The following is a 22702-nucleotide window of genomic DNA, read 5'->3' as shown; positions in this document are numbered from 1 at the left end:
CACGAAGCAGTAGGATCATGAGATGGTATTTAATATATTTACCATGTTTCATTCATATAAACTTGAAGATGTGTTGCCTGATTTCCATACCTAAATTAACTGCTAATGTGAATGCTATTTAATGTTTTTTTTATTTTTGCAGAACAAAAACTAACATTTAAGGGTGGAAGCAATAAGTGGCTATGTTTCACCACAAATTAGAGCTATATAAAGAAAATGTACTTCTCCATCTTCTCGATGATGTCTGGCATTACCAGATACTAATTAATATTTTAAAACAAAATAAACAGTGTTCCACCAATATGTTGATATTGACTCTTCCCACAATATTTTTTCTGTGAAACAGAGCTTTACAATAAAGTAAGTTTCTGGTAGTCACTATGCTCTTTCCAGGAACTAGAATTGGCTTTCCACTATAATTGTAAAATATTATCATAATGCTTGCTGTAAAGATTAAGTAATACAAAAATCACTGACCAGAATCATATTAACAGGAAACTACCCTTACAGCTTAGTGTTCAAAGATGGCATAATTAATATATATATAGTAAATATTTATAAAAATACAATATTTATGATTATATTTAGTGTATTTAAATATAAACATTTATTTTTACATAAATACCACATTCCCCCCCCCTCTCATTTTACAGACTAGCAGAGTCTAACATTAGACAGGATGCCAGTCCAGTACAAGCTCCTGGAGAAAGGAATCATTTGAAGTAGCCAATCACGTTTCTGGGGAGGTGGGAGGGTAGCAGTGCACCAACAGTAAATCCTGACCACCAGGAGGCGAACACATCAACCCTGCACCGGCAGACCCTGGAGCTTAGAGACATCAGTACAAACTGCCACATCATAATGCTCCCAAATTACATGACAGCAATGTAATAAAACCAGGCTGATATATCGGCAAATGTAATTTACACAAACACACATTTCAATATTTCATCAGAAATTTGAACCCTTTTGCAAGATTTTGAAATAACGAATACAGATGCAAACTATGATCCTAATAAGATCAGCAGTAGAGTTTTTACAAACCCATGAATACACATACCAGCTGGGACGCCAGTCTGCACTGACCTGCACAAAGCAGTGGGTTCACACGACTGATAGTCACTCACTAGTTATTTGTATGCCAGGATTTTGGAAACGTCTATCTATCCCTGGGAGCAAACATCCTCCCTTCTCCAGAGTCCAGTACAATTTCAATCCTGTCAGTTTCAATCCAAACACTGTTTTCTATGCACTTTCCTAGCGTGCTCATTCCGCACCAGGTCACATCTTCCCTGCCTTTTGGCACAGGTTATGTAATTCCTGCATACATACATAACACAGCTGTAAGATAAAGGAACTGCTGTTATTTATCATTAGTTAAGAACAGTTAATAAGTTCAACAGTGCTGATCAGAACACCTCTATTCTCAAAAACTATTGTGCATGACTAGTTTGTAGTACACTGTCAAAATGAATATATTAATTGTCAGAAAATTAAGTAAAACAGAAACTAAATGCTGCACTTGAGACCTCACACAACAATGGAACACTTGTTTCATTTAAACTTTGCTCAACTGCATGTATCATGAGAGAAAAAATTAAGGATCTTTGCCAAATATAATATTAACAACAGTTCACTCTAACCTGGGAATGTTTTGTCAACATACTTTTTTTTTTGGTTGTACAGCAAGAGGTCTTGTTGTTATACTGGATGTTTTGTTTGGATTAAGCCTCAGAGGTCATATTAATAACAGCTTTTTATTATTTCATATCAATTTACCAGTATTTTCTTTTCCATTTCCCATCCTTTACTCCCACATGCTATTAAAGACATGGAAAGAAAGCATTGCTACACTATTTTGTTACAAGCAAAGTTTATTTAAAGGCCTGATATGCACGGGGTAAGAAATTGGTAAGAAACTGGTATCTCTTTCTTGGATACTGGGACTTTGACCTCATAATTGGTGGGTTGCGGTTCAAGTCCACAGTGCAGACACAGCTGTTGTACCCTTGATCTAGGAATTTTACCCCAATTTCTTCCCCTTCCACTCAACCGTATTAAAAGGGACCCAGCATTTCTGGGAGACAATTCCTGATGGACCAGCGTCCCATATGTGAAGGCGGAGAGGGCGTTGCTTACTGTCTTGTCTGGATGATACCACGGAAACCAGGATAAGCTCAGGCCCAATGAGCTCAACGGGATGATCTGTGGAAGTGGCTTACATACTGGTATCTCTTTAAATCACTCATGTTTCGCAATACGGCATTGCATAGTAGTGACTGTGGTTCTTTTTAATAATGTGCATCAGACTTAAAAAATCTCTTCTGATAACATCTACTATGAATAGAAATGGTTTTCAGTTCCAGCAAATGCGAATTATTGAGGTTTAGTTGAATTTTTGAACAAACTCAGACTTTTGTATCTTCAATATAGAAATCTCACTGAAATTGCTGTATATCTGGCACTGTTGATTTTCATTATTGATTTCTGAGACTAGGCTAATTCAACACACAGTAGTCAACAGAAGTAGCCCGTGTTAAAAAAAATATTGGAACACATTTAAATTCCTCAGCGCATCTCCAAGATGAGATGAAGAGTTTGAGATAAATGGACCTTTTACTTACCATGATTGCATTATTTTTTCTTGAAACATTAAAATGTACAAGATTTTGAATTTGTACTAAAATTATTATATGCATCACTGTCTGCAACAATTTGTGCTTTATAAAAAAATATTTTATAATGTGAGTTCAAATAGTCACGCAAATTGTTAAGGGGGAGCTGGTAAGAAAAATGCTTCTGCGATTGATAGAGCGAACATAAAATGTATATGCATGTGCCACTCTTGTCCCATATCTTTCCATTATACTATTCTTGGTGTAAAAACAATAATCTACATACAAGGTTAATAAAAAATACATATAAAAAACTTGCCAGCTTGAGAAGAGTTACAGGTAAAAACAAATCAACAAATTCAATCAATGTATTTTTCCCATTTTTCTAAGCATCTGTAAACTTTCACTCATAATATACTGTGTAAAGGAGTCAACATACAGCAGTGCCATTGGTGTTGACAAAGCTACTACTAAATGTTAAACCTCAATATATTGTCAATACTTAACGTAAAATTCCTACAGTATATACAGTATTTTTTTATATGACATGACTTTACATTCTAGATTTACAGGCACATGTACATAGTACGGATGATTCAATAGGAGTGATTGAGCCATAAGATTACTCAATGTCACCTGAGTTTCACCTCTGCTTCGGGCTGTTTCTCAGAACTTGGCTTAATAATTAAGAAATGTGATTCAAGTACAGAATACAGAAAAGCACATTTTGATATAGGGTATGTCTTTACAGCTCTTAAACAGTTTACTCATTTGGTATATATTTAATTATTAAAATAGAACCATGCCATGTTTTTTTTTATAAATCTATAGATATTTGGGATTTATTCGCTTCTAATGATTTTTCCTAAAAGAATAACCTTTAATAATAATAATAATTGCTTACACTTATATAGCGCTTTTCTGGACACTCCACTCAAAGTGCTTTACAGGTAATGTGGATCCCCTCCACCACCACCAGTGTGCAGCCCCACCTGGATGATGTGCCAGTACTCTCACCACACACCAGCTCTCAGTGGGGAGGAGAGCAGAGTGATGAAGCCAATTCATAGATTTTGATTATTAGGAGGACATGATTGGTAAGGGCCAATGGGAAATTTATGACAACACCAAATTCACAGGTGGATTTCTACTCCATTAATTCATCTGCACAGCTGATTAAATAGTATACAGTACTTATTGGCTGCCAAATATTATACCATTGTTTGCCAATAACACTAGCTTCTGTTTAAGTGATAATGTTTCAGCAACAGAGCAATGCCAATCCATTAGCTTTAACCCTGACTTTCAAAGTGTGGACTTCACACTCCTTTACTATGAAGTCAGCTTTTATTTAAGGCAAAGATTGTGGACTGGTCAGTAATCAACAGATTGAAGATAAAGGGACGTAAAGTGTTCGCTTGTCCCCGTCTACAGTACAAAGAAATTAGTTTCTTTCAACAGACAGAAACTTCCTTTATGTAAGACCAATAACAAAAACTACATACAGTTGTTCTCAAACCACACACACTGCACTTTCACCAGGCACTGCTATTTGAACATCACTAATGCTTCCCACATACTTTATGTCTAGTATCAGAGGCTTCAACCCAGACAATTTAAAGGCTTAACTGATGGGTAACACCTCAGACAATTCTTCATAGGTGCTCTGTTTTTATGCAAGAGGAGCATGAACTAAGCACTTTTATTAAGCTAGGTTTTACAGGTCAGGGTTTTAAATGGATCCAACCCAAGAATCCTTTAATTTAAACTGTGGACACTTCTTGCCTTTGATAGGATGGTTTAAGGTACTTTAATACATGAAGCCACTCCAGCTGGAAAGAGTTTGAGTTCCAGGCTGTTTTCTAACTTTTTTTGCAACTGAAAATAAAAAAACACAAACTAAAGAAAAGAAAACCTTGGCTCTAAAGAGCTTCACATTCTACAGAGCCCTCTCTAACAGCCAGAACCACCTAAGATGTTTAAGATCCTTAACACCAAGCAGAACAATATTATAGAATTCAGGGACATTCACTAGTACACAGTACTGCCACACCTTTATATACACAGACCTCGTTAATTAACCCCATGTGAGAATTTAAACATTCTAATACAAGCAATCACCCAATTATGCAAACACATGTCAGCTACATAAATCATTTCAAGTCTCTGAGGCCTCTGAGGCTTATAGAGGCCTCTAGTGGTTGCCTTTTTGTAACTGCAGTCCTTTCTACCTTCAGCCTGCTGCAAAAGCCTGTTTAGATGCCTATTTGTATGCAAGAGAATTGTGAGTAAAAATCCTATAGGGAAAGTACAGTTTACATAAGGACATATGTGTTGTTATTGAGGAGTTCTTCAGTAAAGCTTCCCCCCCCCCCACCCCCAGGAATGATCATTCTTCTGAAGAATAATTCAGAATTGCATATGGCTGTAAAATATGGTGGTAAGATTTCATCTTCTTCTTCTCAGACATTGTAATTCATTTACTCATACTTCTCCTCCATCCTACTCCAGGATAACTTTTCCTGACCTTCTAAATGCTATCTTGTCCCACATTTACACACCAGCCCTCTTTCTGAGAAACAATTACACACCATTGCTGGGTATATTAGTTCCATAGCCACAATGTGAGTGAAAGGCAGAAAAACTTTGCTAAAGTTTCTCAAGGATAAGGAGATAAAATATTACAGCCATGTTTTACACTGAAATTTATGGCATTTATGCATAATGTGTACGAATTTTGTCACCACGTTTATGAAAAAAGCTTCTTGCATACAAATGCTCTCAAATCAGTCCATTAAAGAGCAACATATTACGTTCCAGAGAATGCCTTCCACATAGGATGAAGGACCTGGAAACCTTTTAGATCTGAACACAGGAGACTAAAAGAGGACAGGATTATCCCAGATCCTCAAGGGCATCAACAAAATCAACCCAGCAGACTTCTTCAGCAGGAAAGGTGAAATTTGAACCAGAGGACACAAGTAGAAACTATGTGGAAATGCAGTTAAAGCTGAGAACAAGAGGCACTTCTTTATCCAATGTGTTGTGGGGGTATGGAACAAGCAGCTCAGCTATGTTGTTGGAGGTGATACCCTGACATCTTTCCATAAAGAACTCTAGGATGAAAGACGTAGCTGGATGAGATCCTTAAATCAATTAGCAATTAACTACCAGATATTCCAGACAACTGAATCTCCTTCTCTTGTTTGTCAATGTTCTTATGTACTTTACATTTATGTTCATTACATGGATATCACATTTTTGCATTCATAATTTTTGCCAGTAAATTTTTAGTGGCTGGTTTCCATGGAAAAAAATAGCAAACTATGTAAATTGAAGCTTATGGATACATAAATGAACATGCTCGAGGAGATAATTACCATATGAGTGCAAAGGAGCTCAGGCTGTTTGAACTGCTCCCTGTTTGTTCACTGTTACAATCAATTGAGACACTGTGTAAGAGTGGAATTTGAGATTGGTCCTTCCCTGGCCAGGGGGTTTGTAGAGTGGAAAAGTTACTTGTAACACACATTTCTAGAGTCTAAAGAGTTATTTATCTCTAAAGGTATTCTGTTCTAATCAGCACTAGGTGAAGTAACATTTTCCAAAAAAGCTTAGTTTGTTTTTTTCTTAAAACCTAGTTAATGCATGTTTTTCTATTGATGTCACTTTTTAAAAACACTTAGAAATGCAGACAAGTTCCTTAAACACTATGCCTTTGATATTTCATCTCATTTTCTGTGTGTTTCTTCCATACAACGAAGAAAAAGAAAAGAGATTGAAGATTGTGCATTCCCCCTTTTGGGTTTGTCAGCTGAGGAAGGGTGAAAGGTACAGCTACTCTGGAAATCTTTTAGATTTGTGGGGTGGAGTATTCTTTATATGACTCTGGAAACTAATAATTCTAGTCCAGCACGTAGTTGTTATACAGTAAGTACAGATATTTTTGTTCTCTCACAGCAGCTCTTCTCTGACGTTGATGACACACCAAGCACACTTTGCTGCCGGAGATGTAAAACCTCACACTGTTATTTGAGGGTGTCTCCCTTATGTTTCATTTCCAATTAGTTTTTCTGTGGTCAGTGAAAACAAGGAGTCAGTCTTTATTAACTAATTTATAAAACCAGAACAGGTGAGTGAGTCTGAGTTCCTCTGTTGGAGCAGCCTTTGCTGGGACAGGTCTGCAGTTTGGCTCAATCCCCATCTCCTGATGTAAACCCATGTGAGGAGGAAACTTGTGATGTTCTCTATGTACCACACAGAGCGCTTCTCTCGTTGAGACCAATGTGGGATCAAAGAGAGGTAGATAACAATATTATTTCCTGGGACAACTTAAAAAAAGCATATATCAATACAGCAGTGTCAAGGTGTCAAGGCAATATTTCTAAGTGTTCTGTAAGGCAAGGAGGGGGGGCTGGTTCTCAAGAATATGACCTATGTTTATCAGTATTGCAGATGCCTAAGACCTGGATAGATGGAATTATAGTATCTATTCATGAGGCTTATCTTCTGTTCATTGTCTGGATATTTGTGATGGAATATTTGAGCCACTGCACCCTGATAGACTATTCCACATTAGGGACCACTTTACCTCCATTCATTTCTTCTTTGTACATAATTGACCGCTGTATCCTCTCCATCTTGCTCTCTCAGACAACTCAGAAAATTATTCTCACTACTACCTTTTCTGCCATCGTGTCTGGGGGAAAATATTCCTTTGCAGGAAAATTAAGGGCACAAGATTATATTTACTAATGCTTCACCCATCATCATGAATGATCTGCTGCTCCTTCTGTAGATCTTCTTATGTATGGGATTGAAGCCTGCTGCCTTGCTGTGTGCCCCAGAGCTGTTATGGATCAACATCATACCTACTGTAAGGCATTAATACTGTTCCTGGAAACTGGGTAGGTGGTAGGTTTCAAAACAATTCTTTTGAAGCATTCCAGTTATCTGCAAATCTAAGTTTTGGACTTAGTTTGCCACTGAAGTACTGCAGTACTGATTTAACATGTTATTATTCTGTGATTTTTATTGCATGTTAGTACATATAGCTACTTTTCTCAACCTGTTCTGCTCAGTCCTGGACAGCCGGTAACAAGTAATTCCAAAGGCACTAAACAGCATGTAGGAAGGACTAGATTCAAACAACACAGAGCAGTTAGTGCAGTAAGCAGCCCAACTTTGCACAGGAAAAGGCTCAACCAAGTGCCTATTAACTAAGGACTAAAGTTCACAGTATGCACAACTCAGAGCAAACATTCACAGCTCATTCTGTTGAATACCTCCTCCTGATCAAGACCATCCATTCAGAATGATTTTTCTGTTCTCAAGATTGAGACAAAATGCCGCTGCTTAACATCGGGGTGATGGCGATACAGTGCTAAGGCGGTATAAGCGTGAGGAGTGTGAAGCAGGAAAAGGTCTGGCTGGGAGAAGGAGGTTCCTGTCACATTCGCCCAGTTGTAGGGTTGCACCAGATCCCTGCTGCACCAGTGAGAGAGTCATCATGAACTATGAATGTCAGTTTCTATGTAATGTCATTTAATGGTCTGCTCTGGTTCACATGTGTTAAGGCACAGTAATACCTGTACCCTAGGCACATTACCCAGCTGGAGAGAACTTAACCTGCAGAGGAATGACAGCCTGTATTTGCATAGACATTGATGCCCTTGATTGGGGCACCATTTACTATAAAATCCTCTTCCAGGATTTACTTCTTGCACTGTCATTTTTAATAACAATGAAAGTGTTTTTAAGCGGGAGGCCAGTTCCATTGTCCCTGACCCCTGCTGAATCCTGATCAGAACAAGTCTCCCAGGTTCCAGCTCTTCTTCCGGTCTGTGTAGTCAGGGCGCAATGCAGTGCTACATTCCTGCTGCATTCCTGCCTTCTGACTATCAAGATGGGATAGCACATCAGACCTTACGTGCCTTTCCTTGATGATTCTGACATTGCCTGATACACAAGTCAGTAACATTACTGCAGTTACCTAAATTGGAGAGCTTGTGTTCACTCCATTGTCCACTCCACACCACTACAGTGCACAGACAAAAATGGAAAGTCCTCATGAAAAAGGACTTGTATTTTGAAGTAACTAAATCGCAATCAATTCTAAACTAATTCTAATTCTGTGTTTCATTTTAATTTCAATATGAGTTACCAATATGTTTCTGCTGTAAAAGACCTTAAAGATAAAGTCAACACTATTAACATGTGAGTTTCAAAAGCAATACGAGAGATCTAACAGCTTTTAAAAAAGTCAAATGGCTGGTGCCCAAATTGCAGGTGCGTCAGGCACACAAACGGCAAGATTATTTGGTGTGTCAGGTGAGTCAAAAATCACAATGGCCGAAGTCACTGACAGAGACAGAAGGACGCTGAACAGGTTACTTAAAAAAACAAACACAAGTCGACAGACTCAAATCTACATCTCTGTGCCCCAGTCTCATCAAAACTGTACATCATGAGCTTCACAAAGTTCATATTTATGTTAGTGTTGCGCAGCAATTACTAACCTGATGTAATGAGCATAAAACTTGGACTTCTGGGCAGTGGAAGAAAGTATGGTCTGATGAGTCATCTCTCACTCTTGTTCTTAAATTTGGATGGGTTTAAGCCAAACGAAAACCTTCAACCCACACTGCCTGATCCCAACTGGTGGTGAATCTGTTATGGTTTGGGAAGCCATCTCATCAGAATCATAGTTTCCTCAAGATGGTACAGTACCATATGCACAGATGATAATGCCTCCATACACACAGCTTAACAGACTCACAAGTGGTTTTGTGAACAACAGGATGATGTCAAACACCTTTGATAGCCTCACCAATCACCACTGAAGCTGTATGGGAAGTTCTGGAGTGTAGAGTGTAGAGTACATTTCCACCTCCTCTCACTCTAAGAACTGGTGGGCTTCTTCTTGAAAAACTGTTCTATATCCCATTAGAAACAGTTCAAAACTGAGTGTTCTGGCACACTATGTCTGCCATCGCATCATCCAAGTGGTGCTGCACACCACATTACCTGTAAAGCGCTTTGAGTTTAGTGTCCAGAAAAGCACTATATAAGTGTAAGTAATTATTATTAAAACTTGTGTAACACAATTAAAAGAAGGATTGAAGCTGATCTGAAGGCAAAGGGTGTTCCAGCTCCTCATTAGTTAATAGATATTCATACATTTATTTGTATTTCCCTGTAAATACCTTGTAGCATATCACCTTGCTGGATTTTTATCATCTTTCTTTCCTTAATCTACCCTTGTAACCGCTATCAACTCCAAAATCACACTACACTGTGCCAAACGCTTGTGTCTCCCCACATGGGCTGTTCAGGACGACTTGCCTGTTTCCAGATGGTGTGAGAGTTGCCCTCTGACTGAGATTCTATGTGAAGATTTTGTTTGTGAACACTTATAAAAGTATATATAAATAAAAGTCATAAAAGTCCTTACTTTTTAAAATAAATTTAAAGTTCTTTAAAATATATAAAATACTCATTAAAAAGAGCAAAAGGATGAACTTAAGGGTTTAGCCAATAACAGCAAGAGGAGTCTCTTTCTGAACTTACTGTACATGTATATGTGTTTATTCTTCACACCTGAAGAAGGCTCCATAGCTATGTATAGTCATCTCCTTCATTTCTAACCCTAATCCTTAACTGTGAGGGTTATGGTGTTATTTTTAACTCCTACTTTTCTAACGTCTAATTCTAAACCCGATTATTGGAGCATCATTCTGTCCCCAGTCATTCATCTAACTCTATCCCTCAACCTCGCCAGACTCTAACTCCTTACTGTCCTTAAATCAATACAAAAAAACCACTCAGTAAATTCTGGTCTTTAAATACAACTCAAGAGGTGTTTTTAAACCTGCAATCAAATAAGAGTTTAAGTTTTGTTTTATTATTGAGATTTTTTTCTTATTTCACCACTTTCTTCATGTGCAATGTAATATTCAAACAAAAAAACATTCCAATAAATAAAATGGTATTTGCTGTACCTGGATTTAAATAAACTTTTTTTGTAAAAGTTGTTGCCCTCTAGTGGCTTTTGTAGAGAAAACAAAACCATTTCTTGCGAATTGGTCTATTTGAGATTTGCTGTAGTCCCGTAGGTCAGGCCATGTTTCAAATTATTATTATTTATCATTCTATTATTATTATTATTCAGTCCATTGGATTTCTATAGCACTTTTCATGCTAAAGGAGTGTATAGCCATTTTCAGACAGGGTGAATATACAGTATACTGTACTGAAGGGCAGTGGCACCTGGGTTACACAGTACACAGCAGCAACGTGGCAGAAGCCCCACTGCACGACAGATAAGGCAGAGGTGTGAGAAATTTGTGTAACTGACTGTATTAAGAGTGGACTTATCAAAGCCAACCTGTACAGTAAGGCCCTAGTAGAACTTAGTCTAGACTTAATAGAACTAATACTTTATCAGAAAGTGCCCTGGGATTTTTACCATCTCTGGAGTGAGGATTTTGGCTAACCAAGTTACCTGAAGTATGACAAATCCATCTGTACAATGTCCCTGGCCACTATACTGGGGCAGTGGGAAGAATGCCACCTAAAGGTCGACCAACAGCACTTGCAGTCCAAATATACACGCAGTCAAAACATTTAGCAGACAAGTTTTGCCCTGGCAGTAAAGAGCAGCCATATCTCCATTGGCTTCTAGCAGGGCTCTACAGACAGGCTCATTTATTACATACAAAATGCAACTTTATTTACCTTCATGCCTCCATTCAGATAATTATACAAATGCATACATTTAAAGGCTTAAACTCTATTTCAATTCACAGCTCAATTCATATGAAAGTTGAGTACAGAAAAAAGCAATGCACTGACAGAATGTTTAGACACCATTGGAAGAAAAAAAAAACAAGAAAAAAACCAGAAACTAAACACTTATTCTTTTCAATCTCTTAGAAGAGATTAGGAATTATAATCCTCTGACAGAATTTCATTACCAGGGACTCCCTTTAAATCATTGTAGGGCAATATCACCATTGTACAATAAGATGAAAAGCTCTGAGTATATTTACAATACATACACTATACATAAATACAAGAACAACACTTACATAATATTGGTAAACTTGTAACATAGGCATTGTCTAAACCTACATAGTGTACAATGCAGAGAAAAATAATCATAATCGGTATTCAATGAACAATTTTGTTTTTGATAAATGAAAAATAAAAAATGGGATTAATTCACAGAAATTTTACAAAGGTTGGCATCCCAGTCTTTGCACTCTCTATAGAGAGAACTTCTGTGTGATTTGTAATACAACACTGATGTATATATAACTGCACAGTTTTTTCATATACAAATTTGATTCTGACTTGAAATTTAATTTGTGGTAAATTAATTAAACAAAATTACACACTGAGTTGCACAAACCAGAGAGGTAATAGAAAACACAAGTCATTCACGTGTTCCATACTTTTTGTAAGATTATGTTGTGTATACTTCCATTTAATTTATATGTAACTTCCATAGGAGACATATAAATTATACAATATGGGCAGGTAGTGTTTACCGATGGCTCTGTACATTTTGTTTTCAAAGGTTTTCTACGGCTCAGTGCATTAAAATAAAACCTGTGCAAACTGGGATTTCCTCAGTTGATCATTGCATATTGTCTTTACATCTGTGCTTTTTCTCTGATCTCACCTTGCTCTTAAGTGTCAATTTAGAAAATGGTTGAGGGTGCACTTTCACATTGCTTGTGTTTTGCAATCTTTACACTGCAGTAAGATGTTTGGGAGGCACTATTTATTATTGCATAACTTTGACCCTGCTTTACCTTACAAAATTATGCTGTGAAAAGAGGTGAATATTATGATAAATCAGCTTTTTCATAAAAAAAGAATTTGCTATACATTTCCTGAAATAGAAAAAAATATCAATGCATGCACACAACTCCTAATTTCTGATGTACGTGCACCTCCTGTTAACACTTTTGTATTCATATTAATACTTCTGGAGCAAAGACTATCTCTAATATGGTATAACATTTTTTCATAGCAGAAAAACTTGAATATACTGTATAAAAGAAAAATCAAAACAAATAAGTTTTCTTTTCCATTCCAAACAGAGAAAGATTGAAGTGAAGCTTTGTTTCATACTCTATACATAAACATTCATGTTTGGAAAACCTATGTCACTTTTTGTCTGTAGATTTTTCCTTTACTGATGTATTTTTTAAAATTGGCAGAAATGCAGACTGCAGCAGGATTTTCAGAAGAATAACAGGAGAAGATGAGCACTAAGGTTTGAACTTACTATTAACATAATTACATGGATACCATTTCAAGCCTAGAGAAAATTAATGCACCAAAATAATAGGTGCATTATTTGAAAACAGATATACCAAATTCAAATTATACATAAAGCATTTACATTCATCTCCTTCTAATATAGTATCATTTTATCTGATCTATTTTGATTATTCTTTCTATTATTCTTCTTAAATCAATTATTTCTGAAACAAAACCTTGATTGTAGCCTCTCAATAACTTTCTAACAAATCCAAAAAAGATTGTTGTAAAATATTTCATTTTTACTATTGACTTTATCAACTTGTTGTTTATGCATCATAAGTATGAAGACTGGAATACTAAGCCATACAGATTTCTGCAAACGATTAGATGTGATATTAAATTATGGAGAAAAGCACATTACTCAAGGTATTTCTTTTTAAAATTACAAACCTCCCCAATTCACTTTTAAAGTATTTACAGCCTATGTAAAACTATGCATTTTAAAATACTTTTTCACTGTCACATATATTACATTATTTTTAAACACCTGATGTACAGTAAAATATTAATATGTAAAGATGAAGTGCCCCTCACTAAACACATTTCAGAAAAATACATAAATTCTGATGTTATGAAAAAAATATGTTGCCTATCATTACCATGTTAAATTTAACAAATATTCTTTATTTAATTCATTGTTTTGAAATGATTTTGTATTTATTACACTTTATAACAAACTAGGCATTTAAGATATGTTCAAAGCCTACAGAAAATGAACAGGTAAGCAAACTAGGTAACTCTTAAAATTTTACAATTCCCATGTATACAAAAATGATACTTAACTATGCATGACATTTCAGAAGCATAACAAAAGGTCTCCCCTCCCCCAAAATACTCACACTGACGTCAGTTTACACACAATTTGTAGTATACAAAACGAGTTTTCCTTCTGAAATGTTAAGATTATATAATGTGTGCATTCATTCTTATTTTTTATTAATTAGTTTTTCTCCTGAAAGGGGACACTGCATCTTCAATTTCTGTTTTAATTAGGTACATTTATTTTGAAATTATTTTTTTAGTTAAACGATTTCATGAGTAAAGTATTAATCGTTAACCCCATTGGGACACATTTACATGTCTTCATACAGACAGTGTAAGGAGTTATTTCGCTAACCTCATTTTGACAAGTGTGCTGCATCAGCACAGGCCTATAATTATTCTCCTTTCAGAGGGACCATACCCAAGCGCTTGGGACTCTTTTCTAGGGGGTATTTTTATATAGGGCAGAGCCAACTATTAAAGACTCTGTGAATATTGCCTATTTGAATCACCATCTGTGGGTGAATAATGCTCTTCTTCTGTTTTGTTTGGGCAATGAAGCAAAGTAAAGTTAATTGATGGGATGCGCTGTTGCTAGGTTACAGGAAGATGGTCCTTTGTATTTCATGTGGGCAGGAAGGGAATGGTAGAAAATTGTCTAAAGATGACTTGAAGTGTAGTCAATCTTGCACATGTCCAGCACAGAAACAATCCTATCAGTAGAAACCATGGGAATATGAGATTAGTAAATCAAGGTGGTAGAAAAAAAGAGTGCAGAATTTCTCTTGGAAGGAGCATGCTGGTATGTCAAAGGTTTCTGCCAAATGGGTACCCAGAAACCTCACCTTACGAGTCAGCGTCTGGAGCTCTCAATAGGTTTTATCATGTGTGGTAAAATTACCTGCTAAGATTATGGTCGGCATGTTCTGTAATTCAAAGCAATATTGCTAATTTCACATAGAATAACACCTGGTCTGGAAGGAATGCTCTGTTTTCTAGCTTTTCCTCCTGCCAAATTCACAGGCTACTAGATACCAGTATTCTGTTTGTAACATATTTGTCAATTTGTTCTCAAATCTTAAAAGGTAAATCTTAAAAGGATTTATAATTGGTATCAACCCTGTAACAGTTACAAAGGTTGAGAACTGAGCTCATTCAGGTGTGCTGCCTGAAATGTAACCAACTGCACCTCTACAGAAGGAAAACCTGCTCACTGTGGGAAATTCTGGTACAGTGTCCTTCCCACGCATGTCTGTTTATCATCAAGTGATCAACAAGTGAGAGCTGTTTCGGCTGAAATAATGGTAAGGAAAGTTGGAGAGAGGCAGCGTTAAGTGTTTTATGCTGAAGTTGCTGGAAACAGTACTCATGAAGTAGGGTATTTCTGACTGAATACATTAAATAAAAGACTAAGCAAGCAGATCAACTAGGAGTGGACTGGATTTAGACTTCTGCAAATTGTAAACACAGTGTTCCTCCAAGGGTGGAAACGACTGGCCTAAAGTCACGAGTGCATGTATGGCGAAATGCTGACACATGCTAGGTCTTCCAGTCTACAGCTCACAATTGTTCTAATGGACAAATGTTCTGAAGCCTGCTTGGTTTTAAGACAACACTGCCTTTGTCCACTGTTAACCAGTGGTAAAGGAGAAATTTAAAGAGTTATAAAATACTGCTATGAAGGACATATTTACTAGGTGTAAATTTACCAAGATTAAGTGAGATTATACTGAGCTAAGAAAATGCTTAATAATTTCTATAAACCTCAGTCAAAAAAAAAACTATTTGAATGCCCTTTGTGTCTTTCAAGTGAATGGCGCATGTTCTTAGAACATGATGTAAGATGAAAGCTGTTTTGAAGGTTTTAGCTTAATTTTAAATATGCATCTCTTTTATGGGGAGTCTTTATAATAATGTGATGTTAGAATATGTGGATTTGCCAGTTTGTAGTAAATAAAGTTGTTGGCATCTGTGTCTGATGTTTAGCAAACAAAGGACATTCTCATGATCTGCTAGGTAAGTAAAAAGTGAAGCTAGGTTAGTAACAGACATTATATTGCACTTGGGATAACCTCCTAATCTTTGACCAAACCATAATTCAAGCTTGTTAGTGACTGCTTTTTTCTACACTGAGCAGGGTAGGTGAGGAAACAATCTTTCACATTATAAGGGCACTCACAACACTAATCTGTGCTCATACCATACATAATTCACATCATCTATGATAATATACGAAGTAGGTCAAGTGGTGAGTCAAGATGGATTACGTTTTGAGATTTTTTTTGCTCGGCATTATAATCAGAACACACAAAAAAACTCAAAAGACAAAGTAGATTCCTATAGCGTGCTTTTAGAACAGTGGGCCCTCAAACATCCAGGGACAAAGGTGAAAAAAAAACATAAGAAATATTTATTTTGGCAACTGAATGTTAAGTTATTAAAAAATAGAATCAAATGTTTTGTATCAAAACAATGGACATACATATCCAATTGTATTGATGGAAATTCCCTCAAGTTTAAAAAATACAGAGCATTTTCTTAAAGAGATCAAGGAACATCAGACACACGGTATATATTTCCACTGCCTGCTATAAGTAGAAAAAAAAGCAGTGATTGTAAGCAAGGTTCAAATTCTTACAAATGCTCTTCAGATAGAGCAGACACTTGCATTCCACCATAGTAAGCAATCCCAGTGCTACATGGAAACTTCAGCATTCCCTTTAAAGTGTATAATAAACACATATCATGGTGAAATAAATAAAATAAACCCAGAAACCCAAAGGGCTTTCATATTCGTAACAGAGTGTGCAATGCTGATTTTTTGTGGGTATGTATTTTTTGGATGCATTTAAAATTTACATGTGAAGAATGCTTCAGTAAAAGCTATTAGGTGTTCATGTTTTCTGTCACTCTAAACACCGGCACAGCTACAAATTTATCTGTTAAAAATATAGAAAGCTCTGTAGTATAGAAAATTATAAATGACATTGACAGAAATACAGTTCCAAGGTGCTGTGAATGTTCAGAGTACTTTAGTGAAATACACACTTGACATCACTAAAGATGGCAAACAGAGAACTGGTCAGAATCACTTTGTAGTTTAAGAAAGTATTGCTCTTTTTAATTTAATAAGAATGGAAAACACCAGTCCCTTTGCTGATTGAAAATATAGCTTTTCTGGGATTTTAGTCATTTCTACAATTATCACATATAATTGAAATATTAGATTCTTTAAAGTGTCTTTCAATGGTAAATAATTATAATTGTGTATTAATTGAAATATCAATAAAATATAATTTATTGCTTTTATTAATGTGGGATGTGTTGTATAAAATATCTTATCCGTATACTGTAGGCAGATTAAGAAAATTAAAAGTGAGCAATTTGTGTATATTTTATATATTTATTAACTGAAATTGCACCTTAGTGATTGCAAACCAGCATAAAATGTACCTGGTACATTTTTATCTCCATGAAAAATCACTAAATAAACAGGCTTGTAGTAATATATTATCACTGGGGATAGACTTAGTTGTCTGCCAATTTCTTTTAAACTCTAAAACCTATTTACATTGTTAGGGTTTGCCATATTTAAATGATCATGTGCTTTTTAAAAACTTATTTCATTGAAACGTAATCTGCATTACATACATTTTATTAACCCTACCATTAAAAAGGGCTACTGAGCACTCTATCACAATCATTGAAATGTCAATAAGAACCATTCAGTTTTCTTAATATTGCTAAAGTTCTGTACCAGTTCAAATAAATAATAATAGTGATACTTTATAGGTCTAGTATTTTTAGTAAGCTGTTGAGCAAGTAGGTCACACTCTTCCATTGTGCTGCAGGTGCTGAGAGGAAGAGAACGTTGTTTTGGGGAAGCTGTGAGTTAAAATGCTGGGCACAGATTCCTGAGTGACATTGTAGGAAACCATAGAGCCAGCGATTACCAACTCAAGTGCTGTCTCTCCGAGTGCTGATCATTTGGACATTTTTAATCATTATGGATTGAAGTCCAGATTAGGGTAAAACAAACAGCACATGATCCTAACACTTACTAGTGGAGGATAGTAGAAATAACGTGGTTGGTGTTAATATCTGAGGTCTTATAATTTACTGCCCAGTAGCCCTTTAAGGAAAGCATCCACTTACACGTGCAGGGACAATTTCAGGTAGCTTTGGCTTTTGAGCTCCATACGTTCCAACTTCCTCCTATTGAATTAGTTTTACAGCACTGTGAATGCACATTAAAAGCAAAACAAAGAATTAAAGAATATTTTTTTTCTTGAATGAATGATCAGGAGGTGGAAACACTGTGTTAACATTTAGCTTTCACTCTGACTTATCTGCCCTCACCCTCAGCAACACTAGATCTTGGAGACATGCATGTCTCATTTTTACTCATTGTTGCTCGTGGCCTTCATGTCCCTCTCATTATTTCCATTGAAAATGTTGCTGTCCAACTTCCTGTGACATGCAGAACAAGCCAGGGTGTTGGAGAACTGACCGTTTGCTCGAGAATCCTCCAATCCCAATAGAAAATACTGTTCATTGAGTACATTGCTTGACAACTCAGCTGAATCCATTTGTGTAGGAGCTCAGATGGACAGGGCCCATCTCTTAAAGTCACAACAGGGTGTTCGGTGGTGGGTTCGGTTGTTTCACATTATAGACGCGGAAAAGCAGCCTTTTGAATACAAACAAAAAGAAATACGGAAAAGTGAATAGTTTTGTTGATGTTAATGTTAATACTTTTTTTGTCCAATAAAGGAAAATACCTTGGACTAAAATCAGAAAGAGAGGGCGTTGAACAGTGCTTGAAAGAAACAGTTTTTTTTCTTTAACTCCAGACAGAAAAGGAAGATGGTTCCAGGGCTGTAGTCTTTCATTGATTATTTTCTGGTCCTCCTCAGTACCGGGACTAGATCTGTTTCCTTCTAGACAACCTCTTGTCCTTTTCAACACTCTGGGGCAGGAACTAGGGGGAAGGACTCAGCCCAGCTGAATTTGTGCTATAAGAGACCCAGCTCTTACATAGTTTGTGTGGAGGGGCTCCTTCTCCTCACACCAGCATGTGTCGACGGCGGTGTAGGGCCAGGTGGTCCGAACGCGAAAAACTGCGGTCGCAGTCCGCGCATTTGAAGGGCTTCACCCCTGTGTGCTTGCGGTAATGTCGTGTGAGCTCGTCAGACCGCGCGAACTTCCACGTACAGCCCTCCCAGGTACACTTGTACGGCTTCTCACCTAGATCACAGACACCACAGAAGCAATGCAAACACACAGGGAAAGAAACAGTGATTAAATCTTAAAATGTTTCTGCTAAGATGTGTTAAGATTCATTCAGAAATTTTTGTCAAGAATTAGGCTTTATAGACATTTAAATTGATGCACTAAATTTTAAGTCAAGATACGCATAAGAACACAATAATGTTTAATAATAGGAGAAGGCCATTAGACCCATCTTGCTCATTTTAGTTTTCAGGAGCTATTGTATTTGTTTCAAAAAGATAACTGCTTAGTCAGTTTCTGACTCCTTCAACCTACTGCGTCCATAAATGCCTCTTGTTCTCAGTTTTAAATGCACTTCCCCCAAGTTTCTATTTTTTTTTCCTCTGGTTTACATTTTACCTTTGATTCTGAAGTCCATACGATTTACACAACATTTTAAATGACATCTTCTTAATGCACTGTACAATTTTAACATAACATCTCTTGATTTGAATTCTATGTTTTTTAATATATTTCTTAAATTCGGTCTTTTTATTGCTTCTCATGTGATGCATCTGCATGAATACCCTGGTGTTTTTAATAGGCAAGCTCGGTTACGGTTTTGCTATTTGCATGTAACATTCTGCACCTGACGGCACCTGCCTTCTTCCAGAAGTTTGACCCAGTCTTCTGTTTAATTCTTTTTGAATCCATTCTGCATCTTCTGCAGTGATTGCTAATCCTTCATTTGTGGTATAACCTGGAAACTTGATTATTTTACTAACTATGCTTGAATCTGGATCATTGAAATAAATTAGCAAAAGTACTGGAATACATTAAGAAAATAAATGCCTGCGTCATTCTGCTAATTACATCACCTGAACTGGAGTCTTCACACTTCATCTGTACTCTTTATCCATAAACTAAATCTTAATCAAAGTTATTTTCCTTGAAAATATTTTTTACAAGAATGCCTCCCACTTGCAATTTGATAATTGCGCCCATCCAATGGCTTTAGAAAAATATTCTGTATGTGTAACAGTAATACAAATTACATATAGAGCTTAGTGAGAATGAAGAAGTTTAACAAAAATCAGTAAAAGACTTGTCATTTGTATTCATATTGCATTTGCCCTATTAACAAGATGTTTCCACCACCTAATAATTGCAGTTTTAAGGCCAAAGAATGGTACTTCTTGTACAAGCACTTGGAATGCTTTGTCAACTTGTATTTTGCAGGTGTGGGCTAATGGAATGAGGTGTGGTAGTGTCTCACAGCAGAAACATAAATGACACAACTGACATAAACCAGAACAACTTTTTTATGTTTAAGGGACTGTTCAAGACCTACATGTCTGATGCTTGGAAGAGCCCTGTAATGCATATCAGTAATTCTGTGACACATACATAAAGAATTTAAAGAACATTTCACATTTAGCATAATAGAAAACCAGAATTGCAACACTGATATTTATTTATAAAAATGTAGTCAAGATGTTTTCATTCAGTAATTCTCATCTAATTTTTTAAAGCTTTAATCAAAGTCTACAATAGTAAATAGGCAAGGGCAATAAGTTATAATTATTTTAGCAAAATTAATTAACAAATGAGGTTAAGAAGAGAGCAGACCTTTAATAAATAATTGTTAGGTAAAACTCTTTAGTACTTCCAGTGGCAATGAAGAATTGGACTGTAAAACAAAGATGCTAGAGCTGACTGCTAAAACCATCACAACATATCACTTTCAGGATAATTTGGCAGCACCACTGCCTTCAGCCTAGATGGCCCAAAAGCATTTGAGTCCCAAGAAACTGTTTTCATTTTTGTTACTTAAAAGATGTAGTCAAAGCACGTATTATTAAGAAGAGGCATCAGACTCTTTGTTATTAAAGTAATTTACTGCAGCATCCCAATGGCACAGGACTGAACTGTCTCCTGCATGAGTTTAGCTGGCCTACACCTCTGATTAATTCCATAGAATAGGAGGAGTGGTGGACTGCTGTTGCTAAGCAAGGTAAACCAATAACTCTTCCATAACGTCTGAGTCATATCTTGCCATTAAACATCATATGTTCAGAATGGGAGGAGGCTGGGGTTAATGCTTCTGACCTTTGATATGAAAGAGGGTGACATAGCAGATTTCACACCGAGTTTACTATGACTGAACTTCTGCCATTATGATTGTGCAAGTGTGCAAACCATAAAGTCAACACAATTATCACTGAGGTGTATTTAGTTCTGTTACGGATCCATTATATTCCCATATGTTCAATCTTTCAGGAAAACACATTCTTGCTCTTAAATACTGTAGTTGTTTAAAATTAAGATAACAGTTTGAATCATTAGTTAAAACACATGCATCTGTTTGCATGCTTGCATAAAATTAGATTTTTCTTAACGGGCGTAACTTCCTATCTTATCAGTTTCTCTACTTAATTTTAGAAGTAGTGCAAGAAACAGAAGTATTTTTGCTCCAGTTATTGGAAATACATTTGCTTTCCTCATCTTCATGTAAACATTACATGAAGCATCCTTAAGGGGTAACTTAGAAAACAGAGGTACAGTATGAATACAATCATTATTAGTATTGATCTGTTCCAATTTTCAGTTTTACCACTTTCTTGAACATTCACAAGGCTCAATGTGAAGAATCACAGAAAGTATGAATGATAATAAAGGAACACTACATTTTTAAAAAATAGCTTTTGCTAATGAAAAAATTTAAATGCCTTTTTCTATAATTTGTTTAGGAGGATTGTCACATTTTAAGGGTGTTTCCATGCCACAATAAGCAATTTCATAATGTGAGTCATTAAGTCAAAGTGTGTTCTATGGATTATGACTCATACCTATGCAACTATAATTGCTTGAAATATAACTAGAAAGTTACTATAGACAGGCAAATTTCTAGTACATTCTGTACCTATCTGTACTCTTTGTTTTCCATCCATTAACCAGTTCTTAATCTACATAAATGCATTTATTTTAACTCTTATCCAGCTGCAATTTGAGAATTAATCTTTTAAGAGGAAATTTCTCAAAAGTCCTCTAAAAACCATAAATAAACTGCTTACATCCATCATTTTCAAAGTCTAATTATTTAAGAACCTCCTTTTCTAAATTCATGTTAACTATCCCTTTGAATTCTATTGCCTCAAAAATGATGGTTAATTTTAATTGTTTCCGTATGCTCACATGCAAAAGAAGTATATTAGTAAATAAAAACTTTCTGATTTTGTCACCCTTTTGATGGATAGTCATTACACTTGTAATTAATAATAAATCAAAATTACTCCTGTCTTGAGTAAGTATTGGAAGGGCGTAAGAGATATTATTCATAAGTCAAGTATATTAGTAAATAAAAACTCTTTGATTTTATCACACTTTTGATGGACAGGCATTATCCATCTTGTGCTATTGACTTATGAATCACATCTCATGCTTCTTTAAACAAGACTTTTGGGCCTAGAGATCTGTATATCTTCTGCCTCTTGTATGCTAACATTATTTAATATAGTACTATTTCTATTTTTCTTACTCCTGGGGCATGTTGTTGATTCTTTCATGGTAAACACCTAGACAAATAGTTTTTTTAAAAACAAGTTTGTTAAAGAAGCCAATTTAAGCTTTTTGCCATTTAAAATGTTTATATGCTCATCTCTGACACACTTTGTTTAATCTTTTATTATCCTATTGGTGCAATACTGAAAATGTTTTAAATGTATTTTAGCCTCCACTGCAATATACATTTCAGTTTTTTGATATTCCTTTTTTATCTG

At 35.9% G+C, this 22702-nt stretch overlaps 1 protein-coding gene across 2 annotated transcripts in view; it reads right to left on the bottom strand.

Annotated features, from left to right (window-relative positions):
• Positions 1-11320: 11320 nt before the first annotated feature.
• klf12b (Kruppel like factor 12b) overlaps positions 11321-22702 on the bottom strand; it is an 81994-nt gene continuing 70612 nt past the window's right edge. Inside the window, exons 6-7 of one of the 2 annotated variants that reach the window (XM_088913962.1) lie at positions 18750-18959; positions 18365-18402 (exon numbers count right to left, since the gene is read on the bottom strand). In XM_088913962.1, the coding sequence (XP_088770088.1) occupies positions 18778-18959 (182 nt within the window). In that variant the 3' untranslated portion in view covers positions 18365-18402; positions 18750-18777. Of the gene's footprint in view, positions 18960-22702 lie in introns of both variants that reach the window. The other variant, XM_088913963.1, reaches the window with a different exon arrangement.

The sequence above is a fragment of the Atractosteus spatula genome, chromosome 4 (assembly GCF_055471065.1).
Source record: "Atractosteus spatula isolate fAtrSpa1 chromosome 4, fAtrSpa1.hap1, whole genome shotgun sequence".
NCBI classification, from domain to species: domain Eukaryota; kingdom Metazoa; phylum Chordata; class Actinopteri; order Semionotiformes; family Lepisosteidae; genus Atractosteus; species Atractosteus spatula.
Note: the sequence above shows the minus strand (reverse complement) of the source record. Positions and strands in the feature narration are given on the sequence as shown.